General features: G+C 38.5%; 1 protein-coding gene across 1 annotated transcript in view; it reads right to left on the reverse strand.

Moving 5' to 3' along the window:
• Positions 1–19,563, reverse strand: part of RIT2 (Ras like without CAAX 2) — a 176,790-nt gene that overhangs the window by 88,833 nt on the left and 68,394 nt on the right. Inside the window, exon 3 of the mRNA XM_054283368.1 lies at positions 16,149–16,222. Coding sequence (XP_054139343.1) covers positions 16,149–16,222 — 74 coding nt within the window. The remainder of the gene's footprint in view (positions 1–16,148; positions 16,223–19,563) is intronic.

Consider the following 19,563-nt stretch of genomic DNA (forward strand, 5'->3'; position numbering starts at 1 on the left):
AACCAAGAAGGAATTAGGTCACACATCCCTGTTTAAGTTGCTCACAGTAAGTGGTGTTCTGGAGCACGAGTACTCCCAGGATCACTCCCCAGGGATGCTTAATGGCTTTGCCTGACTGACAGGAGGCCCTGGGTTCCTAATTTCACACACTGAATCATTCCAAAGGGACAAAGTTCTCAGCTTTTAGGACTGACACTTTTGAGTCAGAATCATCTACCTACACATTCTGGTTCATGCCGGGGCATAGTTAAAACTTTCAGGATAGGAATGAGTTGACCTATGCAATTTTTTATTATGACACATTATTAGCACTGATAAACTAGACTAAACAGGCAAAATACTTTAATGTCATTTTTGAAATTATCCATTTTCAGAGGCATTAAATATTCTGTGCAAACTGGATTGAGGACATAGAATTGGCTTTCTGTTTTTAACTCAGCTAGTAATTTCCATTGCAATTTTTTGATGTTGACATTCATTTCTCAGCTTTTTTCCCTTGGCACGATTGCTCAGTACAAAGTCAAGGACTCCAAGATCAAACATAAATAAGCCTGTTTTTTGATTTCAAAAGAAGTGTTTTGGTTTTTTTTTAACCTTTTCACTAGGAACTCAACAATATATACTAAGAGAAAGAATAAATTTATTTACCAATAAATACACTAAAATATTTGCAAATCTGTATGCATATTATACAAAAAAGACAAAGGACTAAGAAGAAATTGCATCTCTTTGTTAATTTTTAAGTTCAAGTCTTACTTCAGATTCCACTTTTTTCATGTTTATCTACAGCAAACAGAACTGAAACTCAAGTTGACCTGGGTTTTGTAAATGTTCAGATGTAGAGACAAAACCCAAGGTTTTACAGATTTTTAAGTAGTTTTATTATTATATTTTATCCCTTATAAAAGAGGCTGTGCATCTGTCACACTAAAATCTTCTTTAATTTTTTCCTGCTGTAAAAAGGACCTCTTAAAAATCAGTCAGGAATAGTACTGGATACAAATTTCTACTCAATAAAGGAAAAATACAAAACATTCCCAAGTCAGTAAATGCCAAGGGGAAAAGACAGAAGGAAATCACACCCCCTCAAAAGGAAATCAATTCTGAAAATTAAAGTGAAGATTTGTCATGCTTACAGCACTTTGCAGCTTGACATCAATCTTGAATACTCTCCTGTGTATTATGACTAAGGCTTAACTGAAAAATGTGGTAAAAACTCTTTTGAAACCAATCATCATTCTTCTTAGGAGATGTGATACTTGAGAATAAGCATCAAGTTTGGACAGAAACAAAACAAATCTTTTCTAAAAGTTGAAAGAAAGGAGCATAACTTTTTCCTTTTCTTTTTCCAGTATAATTGAATGCAGAAAAAAAATTAAATCCACTAATCCTCATAAGACTATATATTTCTACCTGTTGTTGAAGAATGCTGACAGGAAAGTCTCTTGATGGTTAGGTTGCTCCTAGAGAGATGTCACATTTGCCTTTCTTCAGTGATCAGGCATCTGACATGATTTTTCATAGGTGTCAGAACAGCCTCACAATGATGTTGATCAGCTTCCTCAACGTGCTTGGATATGTCTTATCCAAGCATGGATCCATGCCTACACCCACCTTGGTTCCCTTCTCCCTTATTTATCTCCCTCTAATCTCTCTTCCTCTAACTTTCCTGGGAGGCACAAGAGCAGAGCTTGTTTCTGAAGATGGGGAGAGAGGAAGCCTTGAGTGTATTTGTACATTTTTTCTCATCATTAGGACACACACTTTTTCCAGCAGCAGCCCCACATTTCTCCTGACCTATGTGCAATTTCCAGTGTACCTGTAAAAACCTATCCCATTGCCTTTTAATCTTCCAAAATTCTCAATTCTACCAACACTTTGTCTTTCATAATCCAATCCATTCACACTAAAGAAATACTTCCATACCTACACTTGGGAGAGTGCTCCTATTTCCACATTTTGTTGTCCTGTATAGTCTTGCTTTTTAAAGCAGCTTTTAAGAAAAAACTTAACAAAAAGGATATGCCTAACCTCTGTTTTCTCTCCTTCATCTTGATTGATGATTTTTTTTCTCACACTTCACAATGAACAAGAGAATTTTTTTCATAAAAAGCAGTATTTTTAATTAATTTTAAAATTAAAATTATCTTGGATATATAGAAACCTATATGTCCGTAATAATTTCAAAAGCCTATAATAGAACTTGTATGTTGGTTTTTTTTTTATTAGAAATCAAAACCTTTTCCAAATAAGATGAGTATCTTAATGTATCCAGAAGGGGAAGCAAAGTCATGGAGCAGTAAAGTCACATTACACTTAGATACCCAGACCTTTAGGAAGGGTTGGTCTATGTATTATCACCAAACATTAGTCTGGGTGTCATGTTCAGCTCAGGACAACCCTGCCTTGCTGAGTAAAAGAGTCTAGAATGATGTAAAATAAAGTTCAACAAAGCCAGGTTTTTTCTTTGCTGTTTCCTAAGTATTTCCTCCTGAACAATGCTGGAGAATGAGTGCTGGGTTAGAAAAGCTTTTATGCAGCTCAGAACAGAAGTTGCTTAGAAGCAGCATCTCCCACATCACCACTTCACACCAGCAGAGCTCTAAAGTGAAGCCATTTCTCCCAGATCCCCATCTTGCCCATAGCTGAGATGGCCTTGCCAGCCCCAAAAGGGATAAAAGAGAAAGAACAACAACAACAAAAAATGGACAAGGCAATGAGCAGAGGGTCACCATTCCTGCCCCTCTTTTTCTTTGTGTGGTGATGTGTTTGAGCAGTAAACACAGCTTGCAAGTGCAGTCCTTCCCCACACTCCTCAGAAGGGTGGCGCTTAGAAATTTAGAGATGTGGCACCTCCGAAGCAAAGGTGTCATGTTTTTCAAGCTACACACACACTCCACACATTTTGATGTCTGTTCTGGTTTTTTTTATGATCTTGGCTTGTATCTCTGGAAGAGGTCAGAGCCTCCCCAGGGAGGCCAGCCTCACAGTTTGAAGAATGTCACTTTCTATATCTTCTTGTGTTCTGCTTGACTTTAGAACCAGGAATATGCTAACAGATGTTCTTAATCAAAACTGTCTCCCTGATTACCACAGGGGTCATTCTTATTATAAACTGGGGTTTTTTTCATATTTATAGTGAACACTTGAGGGGTGGGATATATTCTTGCAAACAGGCAGGATATTATTCATCTATGGCAAAAACCAAAAAGGAGACAGGAGAAGGGGAAAAATCTTCAAATAGTGAGAGAAGAAAAAATTAAAACAATAAAAATATGTGAAACTTCATTTTTCACTCAGAATTTTCTTGTTAAAAGTAAGTTGAAAATTTCTTCTGTCTCCAGAAATTTTTTGGCAATATGGTACAATATTACATTTTAACAGCAAATCTTTTTTAAAGCCAAAATGCAAACCTTCCATATCTCTCTGTAAGTACGTTCTCTTTCACACCACAGTTGACTTTGTCAGGATTATATATCATCCACCTGGCACTGCTTTTCATAAAGTGTGTTTTTCTTTTACCTCTTGAAATAGATTTACCTAATGAAAGTACACTGCTGAGAAGTGCTGTGATAATTATCTGGTTTTCATGGACTTTTTTAGTATGTTTTTTTGTGAGCAGAGGAAGGGAAAAACAAATATTTCTTTAAAAACTTACTTGTAATAGCAAGCCACAAGAAACTTGCAGCAGTTACATTTCAAATAAGAAAATATCCAGGTAAGATGTTGGCTGGATATTGTATAATATAAACATCATAATACCAGTATTAATCTAGATGCAAAAGGCTTTATTAAGTGTGGTTTCTGCCTCCTGAAGAGGTAGTCAGGTATTCCAAATTTAGAACCATCTCTTTATTTAATTTTCAACTCCCTCTCTCTATAGTCATTAAAGAGATATGACTGACGCCAGAGAGTAACTCAACCCATCCTCAGGGAAGTGTTTAAGATGCCAGGGGTGCTTTTCTTTTGTGCCTCTCTCACTACCTTGACAGAGACCAAATAGAGAGCCCTGCCTCTGATGTCCACAATTTCAGCCAGGCCCTGCCCAGTCATATCCTCCATGCATTTGAATGACAAGGCTACTCCTCCTCTCCATTTTAGACTTTTCATTTAGCTTCTGCAAGGCTGTTTCATTTCCAGGGGAGTGAAAAGATCAAGAGAATGTAGCATCTAATGCCTAAAGCCACTCGAGGATTTTTCCCTTCACAACGCTCAGCAGCGGGAAATGCTGCTCCTCAGCATGGGTTGGGTAACATTATGAGATAATAAAGGTGCACTTTTTCCACCACAGAAGCCAAAGTTCCCAACCTGCTGCTTTTGCTTGCAGGAGCCCTGCCTGCACCAGCTACAGGTTCCCAGCAATGACACAGCAGAAAACAAGAAAGCACAGAACATTATCAATATCAGCACCACTTCACACTTTCTTCTTGCCTCCCTCTTATTTCCAGCCACCCTTCGCAAATGACAACAACAACAACAACAACAACAACAACAACAACAAAAGGAATTACATGGAAAAAGGGAGCGAAAAATTTGCAGCAGGTGGTACTCAGCAACCTGTGCCAGCCCAAACCATCTGCCACATCACTGGGAGGAAGGAAGGGAGCTGAGTAACAGCTCAGAGACAGACCAAAGAAAATGCAGGGGCTCTGGCTTAAACACCAGAGAGCAGAGATGGATTCTTTTCCTCTTCAAGTCTCTACACTGCTCTGGTTGAGCATCAAACCCATCTCTCACAACCCCTTTGGCCCATTCTAGTAATGATTCAGGAGCAGTTCAAAGTGGGATTAGTATAAATGAGAATTACCCCATGAGCTTGCAGTGGATTATTATAATAATCGGTCCCTTGATTAATGATCAGTCAGTGTCTCACGCCTTGTAATTACAGGAAAGAATTCTTGCTTCTGTTGTAAAACAACAATATTCCTTTTCTTCTGTGAATTTGTACTGGGGACGAAATGCACATCACTGATGGTGAGAGAAGTATGAAGATAAAAAAGATTCAGTCCAAGCTCCCAGCAGACTAATGGTTTTCTGAGCTTTATCTGACTGCCTTCCAGGGCAATATTACAAACTCCCCATTGTACAAAATCAGTAGTCTTTTCTTAACTCTGGGAATGTACGAGGATAAAGCTCAGACAGGCGCTGAAATTAATCTGTACCTAAGAAGACAACTGGCAACTCCCTGTTTAAGATGATTTATTTACCTGGAAAGGAAAATAGAAGAAGAAGAATATTCAAGACAGTTGGTCTTTCTGGAGGACACAGGTATGATATGCATTTCTGTGGCAAACAGCAGCATTACTTTTAGCTGATTCTTAGGGGTTTTCCAGGCTTACTCACCTGGGCAGAGTGATTGACAGCACCTCAAGACCTTGTCTATGGGCAAGAAGATTGTCCAAGCTGAATAGGTCAACTGAATGGATGATCAGTAACTTAAGAGACACAATTAGACATGCACTGATTATGAAATTCAAGCATAGATTTGCATTCATGATTTTCACAAAATTTGGCTGAAAACTTTCTAAAATTATTTTCCCTCCTGATTTCCCCTATACTTGTGTCCTTCAGCAGAAACCTGCTTACTACAGAAATGGATCTTCAGTCCCAGAAAGGAGATGATGCTGCATTATACCTCAGTTCAGGATTCTTTCTAAAAACTAATGTATTCTCATGGAAAGAGATGGATTCCTTCCCACTGGTTAATACATCACTTATCTCTGAATACAGAAGAGACTTTATGCACAACTAATGTTCTGAATGTAAAGAGAAATTAATTAAAAATAAAGATAGCAGTTTCTTAATATGGATTACTCAATCAGGGTAATTCATGATGACATTGCTCTCATCTTCATCCAAATGAGTCTGAGGCTCTGAACTGGTATGTTAAGCTTTCACCCTGTCTGAAAATAATGGATTTGTGACGTTATTTTTTTATTGACTTTAAATCATTGTTAGACACGATCTATTTTCACCATCAGTGAAACCATGTTGTTTCCCACAAGTGGGCTTATAGATTCAAGTTCCCCTTCTCTTTTCAGCTGTGATGCTGCTTCCCATGCTATCTGGCACTGCTCTCAGTCACAGGCTATGCAGGACTAAGCCTTGTGAAAAACAGGTGTCAGTATTCCTTTGCATCCTGAGCACTGATGGGTGACAATTTCACTGCCCCTTCCCTAACTGCAGAGCACTTTATATGCACTCGCTATTCTGTATTCACCTGTCCTGCACCATGACTTATGCAAAAAGATTAAGCCACACCAGCCTGATGGGAAAAAAAGTACATAAAGGGAAATAAATAAGGCAGAGAAAAAGACAGATTTGAGCAACTTCCAACAAAATAACTCAGGACTACAAAACATAACATCACTGAGTGACCATTCTTTCTTACTGAGGAAATAGTAAATAACCTGCACAGGCACTCACACTCTCCCTCTAGAGTTTCTTTTCACTAAGATTCCAAGTGTTCCCACCCTAATTGCCCTCCTGCTTCCATGTGATAATATATTTGCCAGCTTTCTGCAACTGTGCTTTTGTTAACTTTATTAATCCTGCTCTTCCCAAGATGGTTTGTCATGTGCAATAATGAAACGATGCAGTCCATCACCTACCTGGGAGATGATATCTACTTTTTATTCACCCCTAAATATGGATGAAATCACTGTATCAATTCTCCACAATGCCAGTAAAAATTCCTCAGTGCTACACTCCCTAACTCAGAGAACTGCCTTTTTCTTTCATATTCATGCTAATGGTCTCTCTCTGAGGGATAAACACCTTAGCAATTTTCTTCTAAATGCAGGCACTGAAGGAATCTTCATTGTTAACTACCTCTAAAACCCCCATATGTATTTGGTTTATCATGCACCACATAATACTTTCTCCCCCATTCTCATTGATATGCAAAAAAGAGCCAGTTTTCACCTTTTATCACAAATGCATCATAACTGGTTAAAGGGAAAAAATTAATACCTTGATAATTACATTTTAGTGAACAGCAGAGATTAAAAAAAAAAAAAAAAAAAAGACAACAACCCACTAGTGAAGAGGCAATGCCTGCAGCTGCAAGCAAGGGCTTTGCAGGGATTCAGACATGCTCTTGTCAGCTTCTGTGGTCATCACAGGCTTGCCACCATCCCCAGAGAGGCCTTGTGCAGCCTTGCAGAAGAAAACCAGGAGGCTGTGGAGTCAGACACCTCATTGCTCTGATAAATGACTGCAAATTATATCCTGGCTTGCATATATGCTCTCTCACGATGACTTCCTTAAAAAGTGTGCTGACCTTAAAAATTCCACCACACAGGTTTTTTCTCTTCCCTCCCCTGTGCCCTGCTCATCAGCAGAGATATAATTTAATCTGAGAACCTGAAAAGGGGGGAAAGGAAAAAAGCAAGCAATCTGCAGAGTGGCTATTTTAGATTTTTGCAACATTTAATCAATAGTGTACTCATTTCTGCAACTGAAATTTAGCTCAGTGTTTATCTGAGGGGTGTGCTCCATGGGGACTACATAAATCACCACCAAAGTGAATGCAAAATACCTATGATACAATCCTGCATGGATTTTGTATTGCTTACAGATTGAACTTGTGATATGAAAGGACTGAGTTGCCATGTCCCTGTGACTTCCCAACACGCTTTTTCATTTCCACGTGCAAAAATATTTCTGAATAATTTTTATTGCATTAGGGAAAAAACAAACAAACAAACAAAACCCAAAAAAACCCCCAAACAAACAAACAAAAACAAAAACAAAAAAACAAAACAAAACAAAACAAAACACATAAGGACAAAAACAGAGCTCGAAAACAATAAGTCATGGGGTATCTTGGCTGGACCAGCAGATCCAACAGAGAAAGTAGAGGATTCAGGTAGACCTGGTAGCACTCTCCAGGAGTGGCTACAAAAGCACTGGAGAGGGACTTGGGAACAGGGCATGGAGTGACAGGAGGAGGAGGAATGGCTTTAAATTGATGGAAGGCAGGGTTGGATGGGATATTGGGAAGAAATTCATCCCTGTGAGGGGGGTAAGGCCTTGTCACAGTGTCCAGGTTTAGAGCAAATTTGGGGAAGAATCCCCCAAAGGAGCTCTGGTGGGAAAAGCAGATCCAATTGGCCCCTCCCCCCAACTGGTCTGGGAGGAAAAAATACCTCCTTGGAGAAAGGTGGAAAAAACCTATTTATTAAAAAATAAAACCAAAACAATATCAAACAATGAGACCCCTTGCCACTCTAAAAGAGATGACAAACTGAGAAAACCCCGTCCTCATGTTGCAGCTCACTCAGTCTCTGATCAGTCCCTCAGTGCTGGAATTGTTGCAGGCCAGGCCGGGCCCGGTGGGCCACAGCTGCAGCTGCCGGTGCTCTGCTGGGTGTTCAGTGCAGAGCAGTTTCAAGAGGTCCAAAGAAAAGGGAAATAAACAGTCCAGGGAACTTCTCTGCCTCAGCTAGCTAAAACTAATTAAAAGCAAAAGAAGAGCTCTGTCCTGCTGTCTGTCCATCCGCAGACAACACAGTGCAGGAGCAGGAATGTGGAGGAGTGAGTGCAGTGTCTGAAAACAAACTGCGCACTTCTTCTCTCCCCCCCTTCACTCTCTGGAACACTCTTAAAGCTACAAAACTTATTATTCAACATAAACAGAATGAGACGATTGGTTGATAAAAGCATCATATAGTCAACCCAGGACACACAGGCTGCCCAGAGAAGCTGTGGCTGCCCCATCCATGGAAGTGTCTAAGGCCAGGTTGGACAAGGCTTGGAGCAACCTGGGATAGTGGAAGGTGTCCCTGTCCACGGCAGGGGTTTTACAGTCACTTCCAATTGAAAGCCTTCCATGATTTTATGTTCCTGAGAGACACTGAGTAGCTTCTGAGATATGCCAATACTTTCCTCCAAAGGGCCAAAGCTCATCTGCATGTCCAAAAGTTGGAGGAGTCTGTCTCTTTTAGCTTTGCCCAAGGTGTAAGTCAGGTACCACACTGGTTTCTGACATAATCAATGCAACCACTGCTAAGTTTTTGAGTTTTTCTCTTATTAAAAGATAAGATTCTTCCCTGGCATGGTTTGTCTCACATCATCCCACGGCTCTGATAATAACATGGAACACTCATGAACAAAATTTATTCTCCTCATCCAACAGGCACAAATTAAAAAACAGGCACAAAAATCTATGCAAGCTGTGCAAGCTTTCGTCTATGGAAGTGAGAAAAATATATATCCAAAAATATAGCTTGCTAGGAAAAAAAAAACCAAGAAAATATTTCATATTTTCACTAATTATTTTATTGAGTTTCTACTTTGCTTCTCATCCCCACTTTGAAGAATCTGGATTTAAGGAATAACATTTCTCAAATTATAAAGGTAACAAGCAATGGAGGTCAAAACTTGCTGAAGTTTACTTTTCTGGTTTTTGATTCTTTGTTTATTAGGAGTTTTTGTTTGCTTGGTGGGAGGGAATTTCACCTCCAGGTCTGGGAACAAAACTCTTGAAACTCCAACTTAAAAGATATTACTTGGCTTTAGGTTTTCCCATTCCCCTTCCTGCTAGCAGGAAATAAAAATTACTTTTTTAGAAAACTTTTTCCAGCTTTTTCCTTTTCATGTGGTTTAGCAAGTGAAATGCTTGGATGATTCTGATAGCACTATATAATTTTTTCCTTTTGTTCTCTTTGTCTCGAGACGCTGCCATTTAAAGCTTCAAAATTACGTAAAAGACACTTAATTTTGAAAATCTCATTTTTTGGGGACAACCTACTTCTCCTGTGAAGCATTAAAGACCTGCTCTGCAAAAAGAACCATTTCTTGGTCATTTGTTCAGGGGAAATGGGCACCATGTGGTGCTGTAATATGTGCTTGTTTTTTCAGTATTCAAGCCAATTTTTTTAGTCCTGGAAATATCATTATGATGTGAGTTTGTGAAAACTGATAGAGGTAGAATTCAGTTTTCTGCTCGCTGGCGTCCCTGGTTTGTGTACAGCTGCTTGGTAACAAGCAGATTTTGATAGAAAACTTCTGTAAAATAGAATTCCTAGTGATATTATCTAGGACAGTCACACATATATATAAAGAAATCAGGACACACTTAGAATAGGTGCAGTGTCTACTGGAACTTCAAAGTACTTCAGTACCATTCACTAGTGTAAAGAAAAAGTGCAGAATATTTTCCAGTGATGGGAAAAAAGAAAAAATTACATTATCATAATCTTGTGGAGGATCTGGATGAAGTTTTCTCATATGGAATGTGTTTATATAGGTGTTTTCCATGCAATGTACACTAGGACAAAACCAACTAACCAACGAAAACTACCTCAAAGTCAAATTCAATAAAATATTAAAAAACAGCAACCACCCCAACAACAACAAAACCAAAAACCCACAAGAAAATACTACAAAAAAGGCTTGGAGAGAAGAACAAAAGATTTTCCAATTTTTTTTTTTTTCGAAAATTGTAATAATGTATTTTCTTCTGTTATATGTCCTTATTTTATTAAAAAAAGAAAAAGCTTTCAGCAGCATCACTCTGTATTTATCTGGTTTTTAAAGTTGCAAGTTAGAGAAAGATGAAGAGCAGTGAGAGGGAAAGCATTTCAAGTGAAAAAAAAATAAAATTGTTGAACGAGAACAGAAAACTCTGGAAAGTTTTCCACCACCTGCAGTATGGAACCACTAACACTGACTTTGCTGAAGAGGAATGGTAGCAATGGGCAGGCAATCGGGATTGTCAGACTCAATAAATGCTGAAGCTCGCCCTAAATGCTTGTTCCCTGCAACATTTTATTGCACCTGTTTGACAGGAAGATAAATGCAGGCCTAGAAATACAAACTGATCCACCATTTATTGCATCATGATTCACTCATGGACAGGGATGAAAAAGGAAGTTGGGAATCTTGGCTGCCAGTTCCCCGCTCTTCCTTTGGTTATATACTCATTTTTATCAGCATATGCCTAGATCTTTTCCTACTGAAGTCAAGGAATATTATGCCAGTGATCTGAAGGAAACTGGTGTCAGGTCCACAATCTCATCTGTGATTTATTGCAACTGTTTTTTCCACTCTGTATCTGTGCCAAATAAGTGTTTCTCCACAATCTGTCCATTGGCAAATAAAACTACTAGGTCAAGGGAGACATTTTAGCTCTTCCCAGAAAGTACAGAACAACTTGTCTCAAGACCCCAGAAAAATTTCAGCATTGTGATTTTATACTTTCTAAGTATGTTTTCAACAGCCTGTGGAACAACGTACAAAGGAAATAAAACTAGTGCTCTTCTCACCTAATACACTGTGTTAATAGTTGCTACTTGCTTCAATATCCCTATGCTTTAAAAATAAAATGGATTTCATTTATGCACTACAGTACCTAGCAGAAAGTGCAATAAAATTATTTTCCCCTTATAAGAACATGCTGTAGAGGCCCATTAAGACATAATTACCGCCAAAAAGGCATTTTACATTTCCTTGAGATAAGCTGCACTAGTGTACTTTGAGATTTCACTTCCATTGATTCAGGATTAGAGCAGCATGTTTAGATAATAAGCAGAGGGGTCTCAGATAACAGCCTGAGTGAATCATCAGACTATAGTGTTTAGTCTGAGAAAGTGTGTTTATCTGAAGGGCTCTTGGGACTAATATGGTTCCTCTTCACAGCTTGAAGCAGGGGGCAAGAATCATAGTCCTGCAGGTTGGCAGGATAAACATGTCCTGTGATTTGCTGGCAATTTGAGAGATGGATTTCGGTACAGAGCGCACTGCTGTTGTCAGGTTGAAAAGTGTCTGCCTGGAAATGAATTCATGCGCACACAACTCCAGACAAAGGAAAATCTCCCTGAAATGGCATGCCATCACATTTTAGGGCCCATTTTTCAAGTCTCTGACTCACACCTGGGAAATATACTGGTGCACTAAGTTTATCATAAAAAGCTCACGTTTTAGCAAACAAAAATTGGTGCAATAATCTCGGAATGTATTGTCTCACTGACAGGTACAGAAACCCATTTTTCCACATACTTGCCTGCTTTGTATCTGAAAACAATTTCTGCCTCTTTTACATGTCAGATCAGATTGTTTTCCCGTGAAGGAAACTCTGCTGCTCTTTTAGCGTTCGGCGTGAGGTCTGCACGGAGAGATTGGGTAATGTGTCATACAGGGGAAAGCTGTGGCAGGAATAAAAGCTCCTGTGTCAGTCAACAGTCTATAAATACAGCGGGAGAGATAACTGCTGTGTGTGCTCCATGAGGAGCATACTTCTGGGCTCCAGAAGTAGCAACATATTTTTAAGCTAGAAGAGAAGGTGAGAAAGCGCAAATGAGCGAACAGAAGGTTTCTATAACTCTGTGTGGAGGCTTTTTGTGTGCGGTTTGAGCAGTTGGGGGCTGTCACTCTCTGAGAATAATTGTGAGGGGAGCTGAATGCAGTATAGAGTGCTTGAGGGCTGAATGTCCTTTTGTTTGCACCTGCAAGTTTGCTGGAAAAGAAAGGGTTTGTGTCAATTTGGATTAAATTCATGTAAAAGCACATTATTTTTATGGTGCATTGGTTAAGACAAGGGAAATCCCAGAATCACTTCCAGCAACGCCACTTCCAAACTCAGTGGACATGGGTGAATTTCAAGGGAAAGTCACTCAAAAAATGTCCCATGTGGATGAACAAGGAAGTTCAAGCTATCTTTATGGATACTAATTTGCATTTTCAGATTTCCATGCAGTTTGTCCTATAGACTCCACATGCCATATTGAAGCTAGCCTTGGGAGTTAAAAGCTAAAAAATAAACTTCCTCAGTTTTATAAATATGATCTCAATCTCACATTTAACGTGTTTGGCTCTATGTGCTTCTCTCTTTTTATTGTTGTTTTTTTTTTTTTGTTTTAATTGAAGTGTTGGTGCAAAATGAAAAATTTTGGGATGAGAATAATACTTCTAGTTAAAGACCCAGAGGCATCGTTGATAAATAACCAAAGGATTTACTGGCAGCTTCTTCTAGATTCAGATGAGCCACTGAAAAAGAATACCAGCATCATTTTTTTTTTGTTCATTTCCTTGCAGCATACCATATTTTCAAGCTTTTTTTGGTAGGATTAGCTCATGTTAGGTCTGTTTATGACAATCCAGCTACCAGGAGCTACATCAATGCCTTCTTCTGATCTGAAACTCTCTAAGGCGAGCATGTTATGCCTGAAGCTAAATGGGGTGAGCAAACGCAGGCTGCCCAGCTGGCAGGTGTAGAGGGTGGTGAAAAGAAGGTGTAGTGAGTTCAGTGTAGCATAACTGCTTGCACCAGCCCTTACTTTCTTTAAGAAAATGCCTCTTGTTCTGCTTTCAGTGGAAAACAGTATTGGAAGAGCACCAAAGGACAAATGATGGTGTATAAAACATGTATCCAGAGTCCAGTGAACATCAGTTTATTTCCTGAGATGAGCAATTGGTCTATGATATAGTGTTCATGTACATGCACATGAGAAAAATCAGTAACTAGATGAGCAAGTTAAACAATGTTTCTTGTTTTCCCATTGTTTGAATGTTGGGTTGTTTTTTTTTTAACTTCAGAAAATTGAGAACATAAATGTATTTTTGAAGCACCATTTATGTTTTGCATCATCAAACTGGATCTACCAGTTAAAGTATTGAAGATTTTTTTTTGCAATGCAGGTATGAAATCACACGTGGGTTTTTAAGTCTAGATTTGACTATTAAAAACTGTGTTAATTATTAGTAGCTCATTTGGTCAGTGTTGAAATTCTTAATTAGTTCATAGGTACAGAAGGGAAAGGAGAAACATATTTGTTGAAACATGTCCTCCAGCGCAACAACAAAATACATTAAATTCAGTTGGTTTCACTATTGATTTTTTGTACTTCCCAAATAAGGATGAATCACAATTTTGGCTCCTTGATGTCCTGAAGTGATTAAAGTCATTATTCAAAGTTGATGACGAAGTATTTATGACTGTGAGGACACCCAGACAAATGAGTTTTCCATTTTCCACTGCCTGATTTAGAAGCTGTAACACCATCTCCAATTTGACATAAAACCAAGGGAAATAAAAACAACTAGGCACCACCAAGGCACACATCAGCAGCACAAATGGGTGCTTTGGATTTTTACCCTGAGTCACCAAAGTCAGAGCAGAATTTGTGTGAGCTTCAGTGAGAGCACCATTAAGAGCTTTGTGAAGAAAGAGCCTATTTCAGCTGCTGACTTCAATGGGAGTTGGATTAGGTCTTGATTTATTCTGGAGCTGTGTAGTGAAGATAGAGAGGCAACAAATCCAAAGACATCTACAAAGACAAGCAGCTAAATCCAGGACACTTAGAACAGACAGCTCCTGAAAAATCGTGGGAGGGAAAGTGGGAAGAGCTTCCTAGTTATGCTGGGAATGTGTTTCAGTGATGACAATCAGGGGAATTTAAAACAGAGATTTGCTCTTATCAAATCAACTTGGTTGATTCATTTCAACATTTCAACAGAAGTACAATGGCTATGCCCAGGCTGTAAAATGGCCTGGGATGATAAATCTGCTGAGTGTGGTGCTTCTGCACACGCCTCTGCTTGCTGCAAAGAGAAAAGGATGAGGAAAAAGGGGAGGTTTAGATTGGAAATGAGGAAAAAATTCTTTCCTGAAAGGATTATTAAGCCCTGGCCCGGGATATTTGGGAAGTGGTGGAGTCAACATTCCTTGAGGAATTTAAAAAGCACATTGTGGCACCTGGAGACGTGGTTCAGTGGTGGCCTTGGAAGTGCTGGGTTAATGGTTGGACTCAATGATCTTAAAGATATTTTACAACTTTTAAAATTCTGTGATTCCATGAAATGTCTGCACAACATTTCATTACTTGGTCACTACATACCATGGACATCTAATAATGTGGAATTTTTGCTTCCTAATAGAGATGTAACTTAGAGACAAAACTCCAGCTCTTTTGTACTATTGTGCTCACCACCTTTCTTTGACTGAGTTATTCTGATTTCTTTTCTTTCCTTACCCCTGTTTATTCTGACAAAATTCACAACCTTGGTAATCATATCCTCCTCCCATAAATTAAGGATGAAGTATAGTTCTAGCCTTTTCATACGATCAATTTTTTTTTTAAACAATGAAAAAATTGCATATATGTGGAAATTACTGACAATAGCTGAATTTCTGGCAGCAGACTGCATTCCCCACCATTTGCAGTGCCTAGCTTAGGTGCATTCAGACCTCTAGGAAGTTGAGAACAAGGTTACCAGTCTTTTTCTTCCCAAATACTTCCCTGTTTATTTAAGTGTGTCCAAGGTCCTTTTTGGTTGCTTTGGTGATTCTGCACGAGGTGCACACACACTCTGGAAACTCAAGAAAAAAACCTTCAAAGAGACCCTGAGACACACCTGAGGAAAAGATCAGCAAATGGCAGCACTTTAATTAAATAGTAACATTATCTTGAGGTGGAAAGGAAATGAACTGAGTAGAAGAAATTATTGTATTTAACCCTTTCCTCTTCGTCACTGCATATGAAGCTTAATTCCCTGAAAACAGACATGCTGTCATAGAATTTGGGTTGGAAGGAACTTTCGATTTCATCTCATTCCAATCCCCTTGCCATGGACAGGGATGCCTTCCACTATCCCAGGTTGTTCAAAAGCCCCACCCAACCTGGCCTTGGACACTGCCAGGGATGGAACAGCCACAGCTTCTCTGGAAAACCTGCATATGTAACACTTTTGGCATAGAAATATTTTTCTTACAGGTGAGCATTTGATATTTAGATACAATGTGGGGAGAAGACAAAATGTAACAAAATACTTAGTCTACAAGTAGACCAGAAAATTCCTGTAATACATATAGAGGGGGAGGAATGAGATAAATGTAAGACAAACAACAGAGTATTTATTAATTTCATTATTGTGATAGATGTTCCTGCGTACAAGAGGAAAAGAAACAAACGTCTTTTTATCTATTGATCATTTCAGCCTGTCTGTCTCCTCTGATGAGATTTGGAAGTTATACTGTTCTATGCTGCAGCACTTTAATCTTCCCCTTTGTTAATCCCTCTATATTATTCTGCCACTGCTTCCTTTATGCTTGACTAGGGAACTTTAAGCACTGTGACCCACATCTCTGAGGTTAAAATCTTTGAGTTTATCTCTGATTGAGTGACTCTCATTGGAAAATTACTCACCTGTCCAGCAGTGTCTAGAATGTCCAAATAGGCTGGTTCATCATCAATTCGGACTTGAGTTTTATAGGCATCCTCTGAAAAACACAGTGCAGTTTGCTTAAGCATGTGATTTGCTCAGAGAATGGAAAATGAAGCAGCTTTGCTATTTTGGAGTAGGCTTTTCATAAGTTCTTCAATCCGACCTAATGTTATTTTATTTCAAATGTTCCTTTTTGAAATCCTTTTGTCACTACAAAGTATTAGCAAAAGAGGGTCTCTTCCATCACACTGCCTCAAAATACAAAAATTAAATTTTCCTTTTTTTAAAAGGGAAACATTTCCCTTTCTTTAAGCAGAGTCCCCAGATGTAACTTAAGCCACAAAGATTCAGAGCTGTTGTGCTGGTTCTGTGCAACAGAATGATTTTTTACCTACCACAATGACACATTCAAAGAGATTGTCTAGCAAATAGTTTCATTTTAAAGATTGTCTAAATTATTAGGATAGATTCCCTGTGGCTGAACAGGATCCTGGCTCAGAGCTACTATTTAAACTTCTGTATATCTTCAGAAAGGCTGAGCATAAACTTTTTAAAAATGAATTCTGTAATCTGTCTTTACACTCATCATAGATGCAGGCAGAGGAGGAGAAACTCTGCTTTGTGGACTCTTTTCTTAGTTCATAATTTTGTCAACTATATTTAGAGCAACAAGAACAAAGAAAAGGTGAACTACTATTTGCACAAGCTATTTTCCTCACATTATAATTTCATTCCCCTCTCAACATTTGTATTTTCTTCGTTAGATTAAAAGGCGCTTAGATACTGGCCCGTGTTTATACTTGAAATAGTCTTGGAAATTATCTGTGCTCTTTAATTGCACAATCATGCAGAGCAGCCCGAGTGGCTTTTGTGACTGGCACTGGAAGTGCACTGAGGCATGAAGACAAGACAAGCGCATTTGTTGAACCTGAGAAATGTCATTAACCAAGTGAGCAGGCTGGGCCTGTCCTAAGAGCCTGTCCTAGCAGATGCCCTCCAGCTCTACTGAAATAATACTGAGATTATAATGTGGGATAATATGGGAGGTAGTTGGAATACTTGGGACCTTCCAGTTTGTGCCATAATATGTAAGTTGCATTGTACAACGCTTTATAAAAGTGTGGGAAAATCTGCTTTCTGTCAGCAGAGGGAAAAAATGAAAGCATTTGGACACAAGTCTGTATATCCTTAACTCAGATCCCTCCTGTCCAGCCGGAGGATTGCTGTCTTTTATGATGTAATCACACACAGTATTTCCCCCTTAATTTTAGGCCTCAATTCAGCAAATAGGCACATGACTTTCTTTAAACAAATACTTAGTCCCATTGATATCAAGATGGCCCAGAGGCTTAATTAATTGTATGATATATTGCCTTGCTGAGAAAACCATAGCACTTCAACCACCATATGTTTTGGTTAATAGATCTTTTTGTAGGGATTGCTGAACAAGAAACTGTGTGGCAAAGTGGGGCTATATAAAAGGTATTGGACTACTTGCAGTTTAAGTAATTTATTATTGCATGGCAATGTAATCTACCTGCAGTAGATTGCCTTTTTTCTTTTTTTTTCCTTCTTTTCTGTTAAACAAAAATTGAAAACAAAATGGCAAAATATTTAAAAATCAAACATGGTATTTCCTTCACATAAATTCTATTGATACTATCAAGTATTATTAATATAATTCCATGCAGGTGGGTGTCCACTTGCATTACATTACTGCACACATAATTAACATATGACTTCCACAAATTTAGCTCCAATTCTTGGCTCTGCATTTGGATTCTCTAAACCCAGCAGTCCTACTTCCCTTTTCACTTAGACCAATGTGAATCTTTATACAGAAGATTTAAAACAGTTAATGTGAAAAAAAATTCCTGCTTAAATTTTACTTGGATAAAAATGAAACTAGATAAATTCTGTCTTGGTTTTTCTTTCTTTTTTTTTTTCCCTAGGAAAAGATTTACAAGTTAAAAGTTAAAAGTTTAGATATTATAAATAAAAGACAAACTTGCCTCTGAATATAAGCCACAGATTTTAGATATCTACCCTGCTGAGCTACTCCAGGTGTACCCTGATATATTGTCGCTGTCATCAGTAAAGTTTCAGCTGGATCCAGACTATCTTTATAACATTTTTACTTTGTAGACATAACACTGAATGTATAAAGGCATTTAGTAATTTTCATTTATTTTTGCTTTTCCTAACTACTGACCTTAAAAAAATTTCACAAAGGAATGTTAGCATCACTGTCCCATTTTCATTCTTGATGTATGCTGGTATCTTCTGTTGGTGGTAGAGAAACATGTTTTGATATGCTTTGACCAGGTACATGAATCTAAACAGTTTTCTAGGCAAATGCTTTTCTCATGTAAGATTTTATTTTGCCCCAAGAAATGTAGAGATGAAACAGGAAGGAGATATGAGTTTCCTTTGTAATATTCTCTCTGCCTACATGCAAAAAGCACAGATAGTACAGACAATAAAGAGAAAAGCCTAAAAATGTGCTCAGTTGGGATGTGATAAGCAGGGGAATTTTCAACCTGCATGTAGATGGAAAATAGGTGGGAGTTTTAACCCCTAATTTTCTTCAGGCACACATTTAAGAGGAAGTCCTTAAGTGCACACCTGCCAAAGAAATCACTGTCCTGAGCCAACACACCCTCACACCAGAGAGCAAATCATAGCACCACTTATGAGCTTCACCTTCTTAATCACGTCCTTAATGCTCAAACACATTCAGTCTTATGAGGGGCACTGCCTTTCCATTGTCCTGTGGATTCACTGATATCCTGGGCATTTCACGCCTTGCAAGGCAGCAGGCAGAAGCCAGATGCATAAATTGAAACCTCTGTTTCCCATATCACATCTTAAAGACCAAGAAGAAGAGCTATACCACTTAGTTCTGCTCTACAATTAATAATTTTAAACTGGGATTTTGTCTTAGAAAGTAATGTAAATAGAGTTTTAATTCTATTTTCTGTCCATTACATGGGTAAACATCTTTATTTTATTTAAAACTATGATGCAGAGGCATTAACTTGGAAAGAAACCTCTTCCTAGAAGTCAAGAGTTGGAAAAATCTATACCTTTTACCCATATTTTTTGTTTCATTGGTAGCTGTGAAGTTAAGCAGAAATCCTGGTATTTTTATATGTTTCCCAAAGGATTTCAGAAGGGACTACTGTGTGGTCCAAGCAGCATGGCACAATTTATGGTCATGGTAAGGGAAGTTCTGAGACCTTGCTGTAAAGAGCAGGAACAAGATGCTCACATGTGGACAGAGGACAGAAATGAAAATGCTCCTCTGAAACTGCACCTAAATGTAAATGAAACAAAGTGGGAAAATCTTCATCAGGAACACCAACAAACTCACACTCCAATATCCCCACTTTAAAA

Source organism: Melozone crissalis, unplaced genomic scaffold (assembly GCF_028551555.1).
Source record: "Melozone crissalis strain CALT ecotype California unplaced genomic scaffold, PUWL_Pcris_2 ptg000036l_1, whole genome shotgun sequence".
NCBI lineage: Eukaryota > Metazoa > Chordata > Aves > Passeriformes > Passerellidae > Melozone > Melozone crissalis.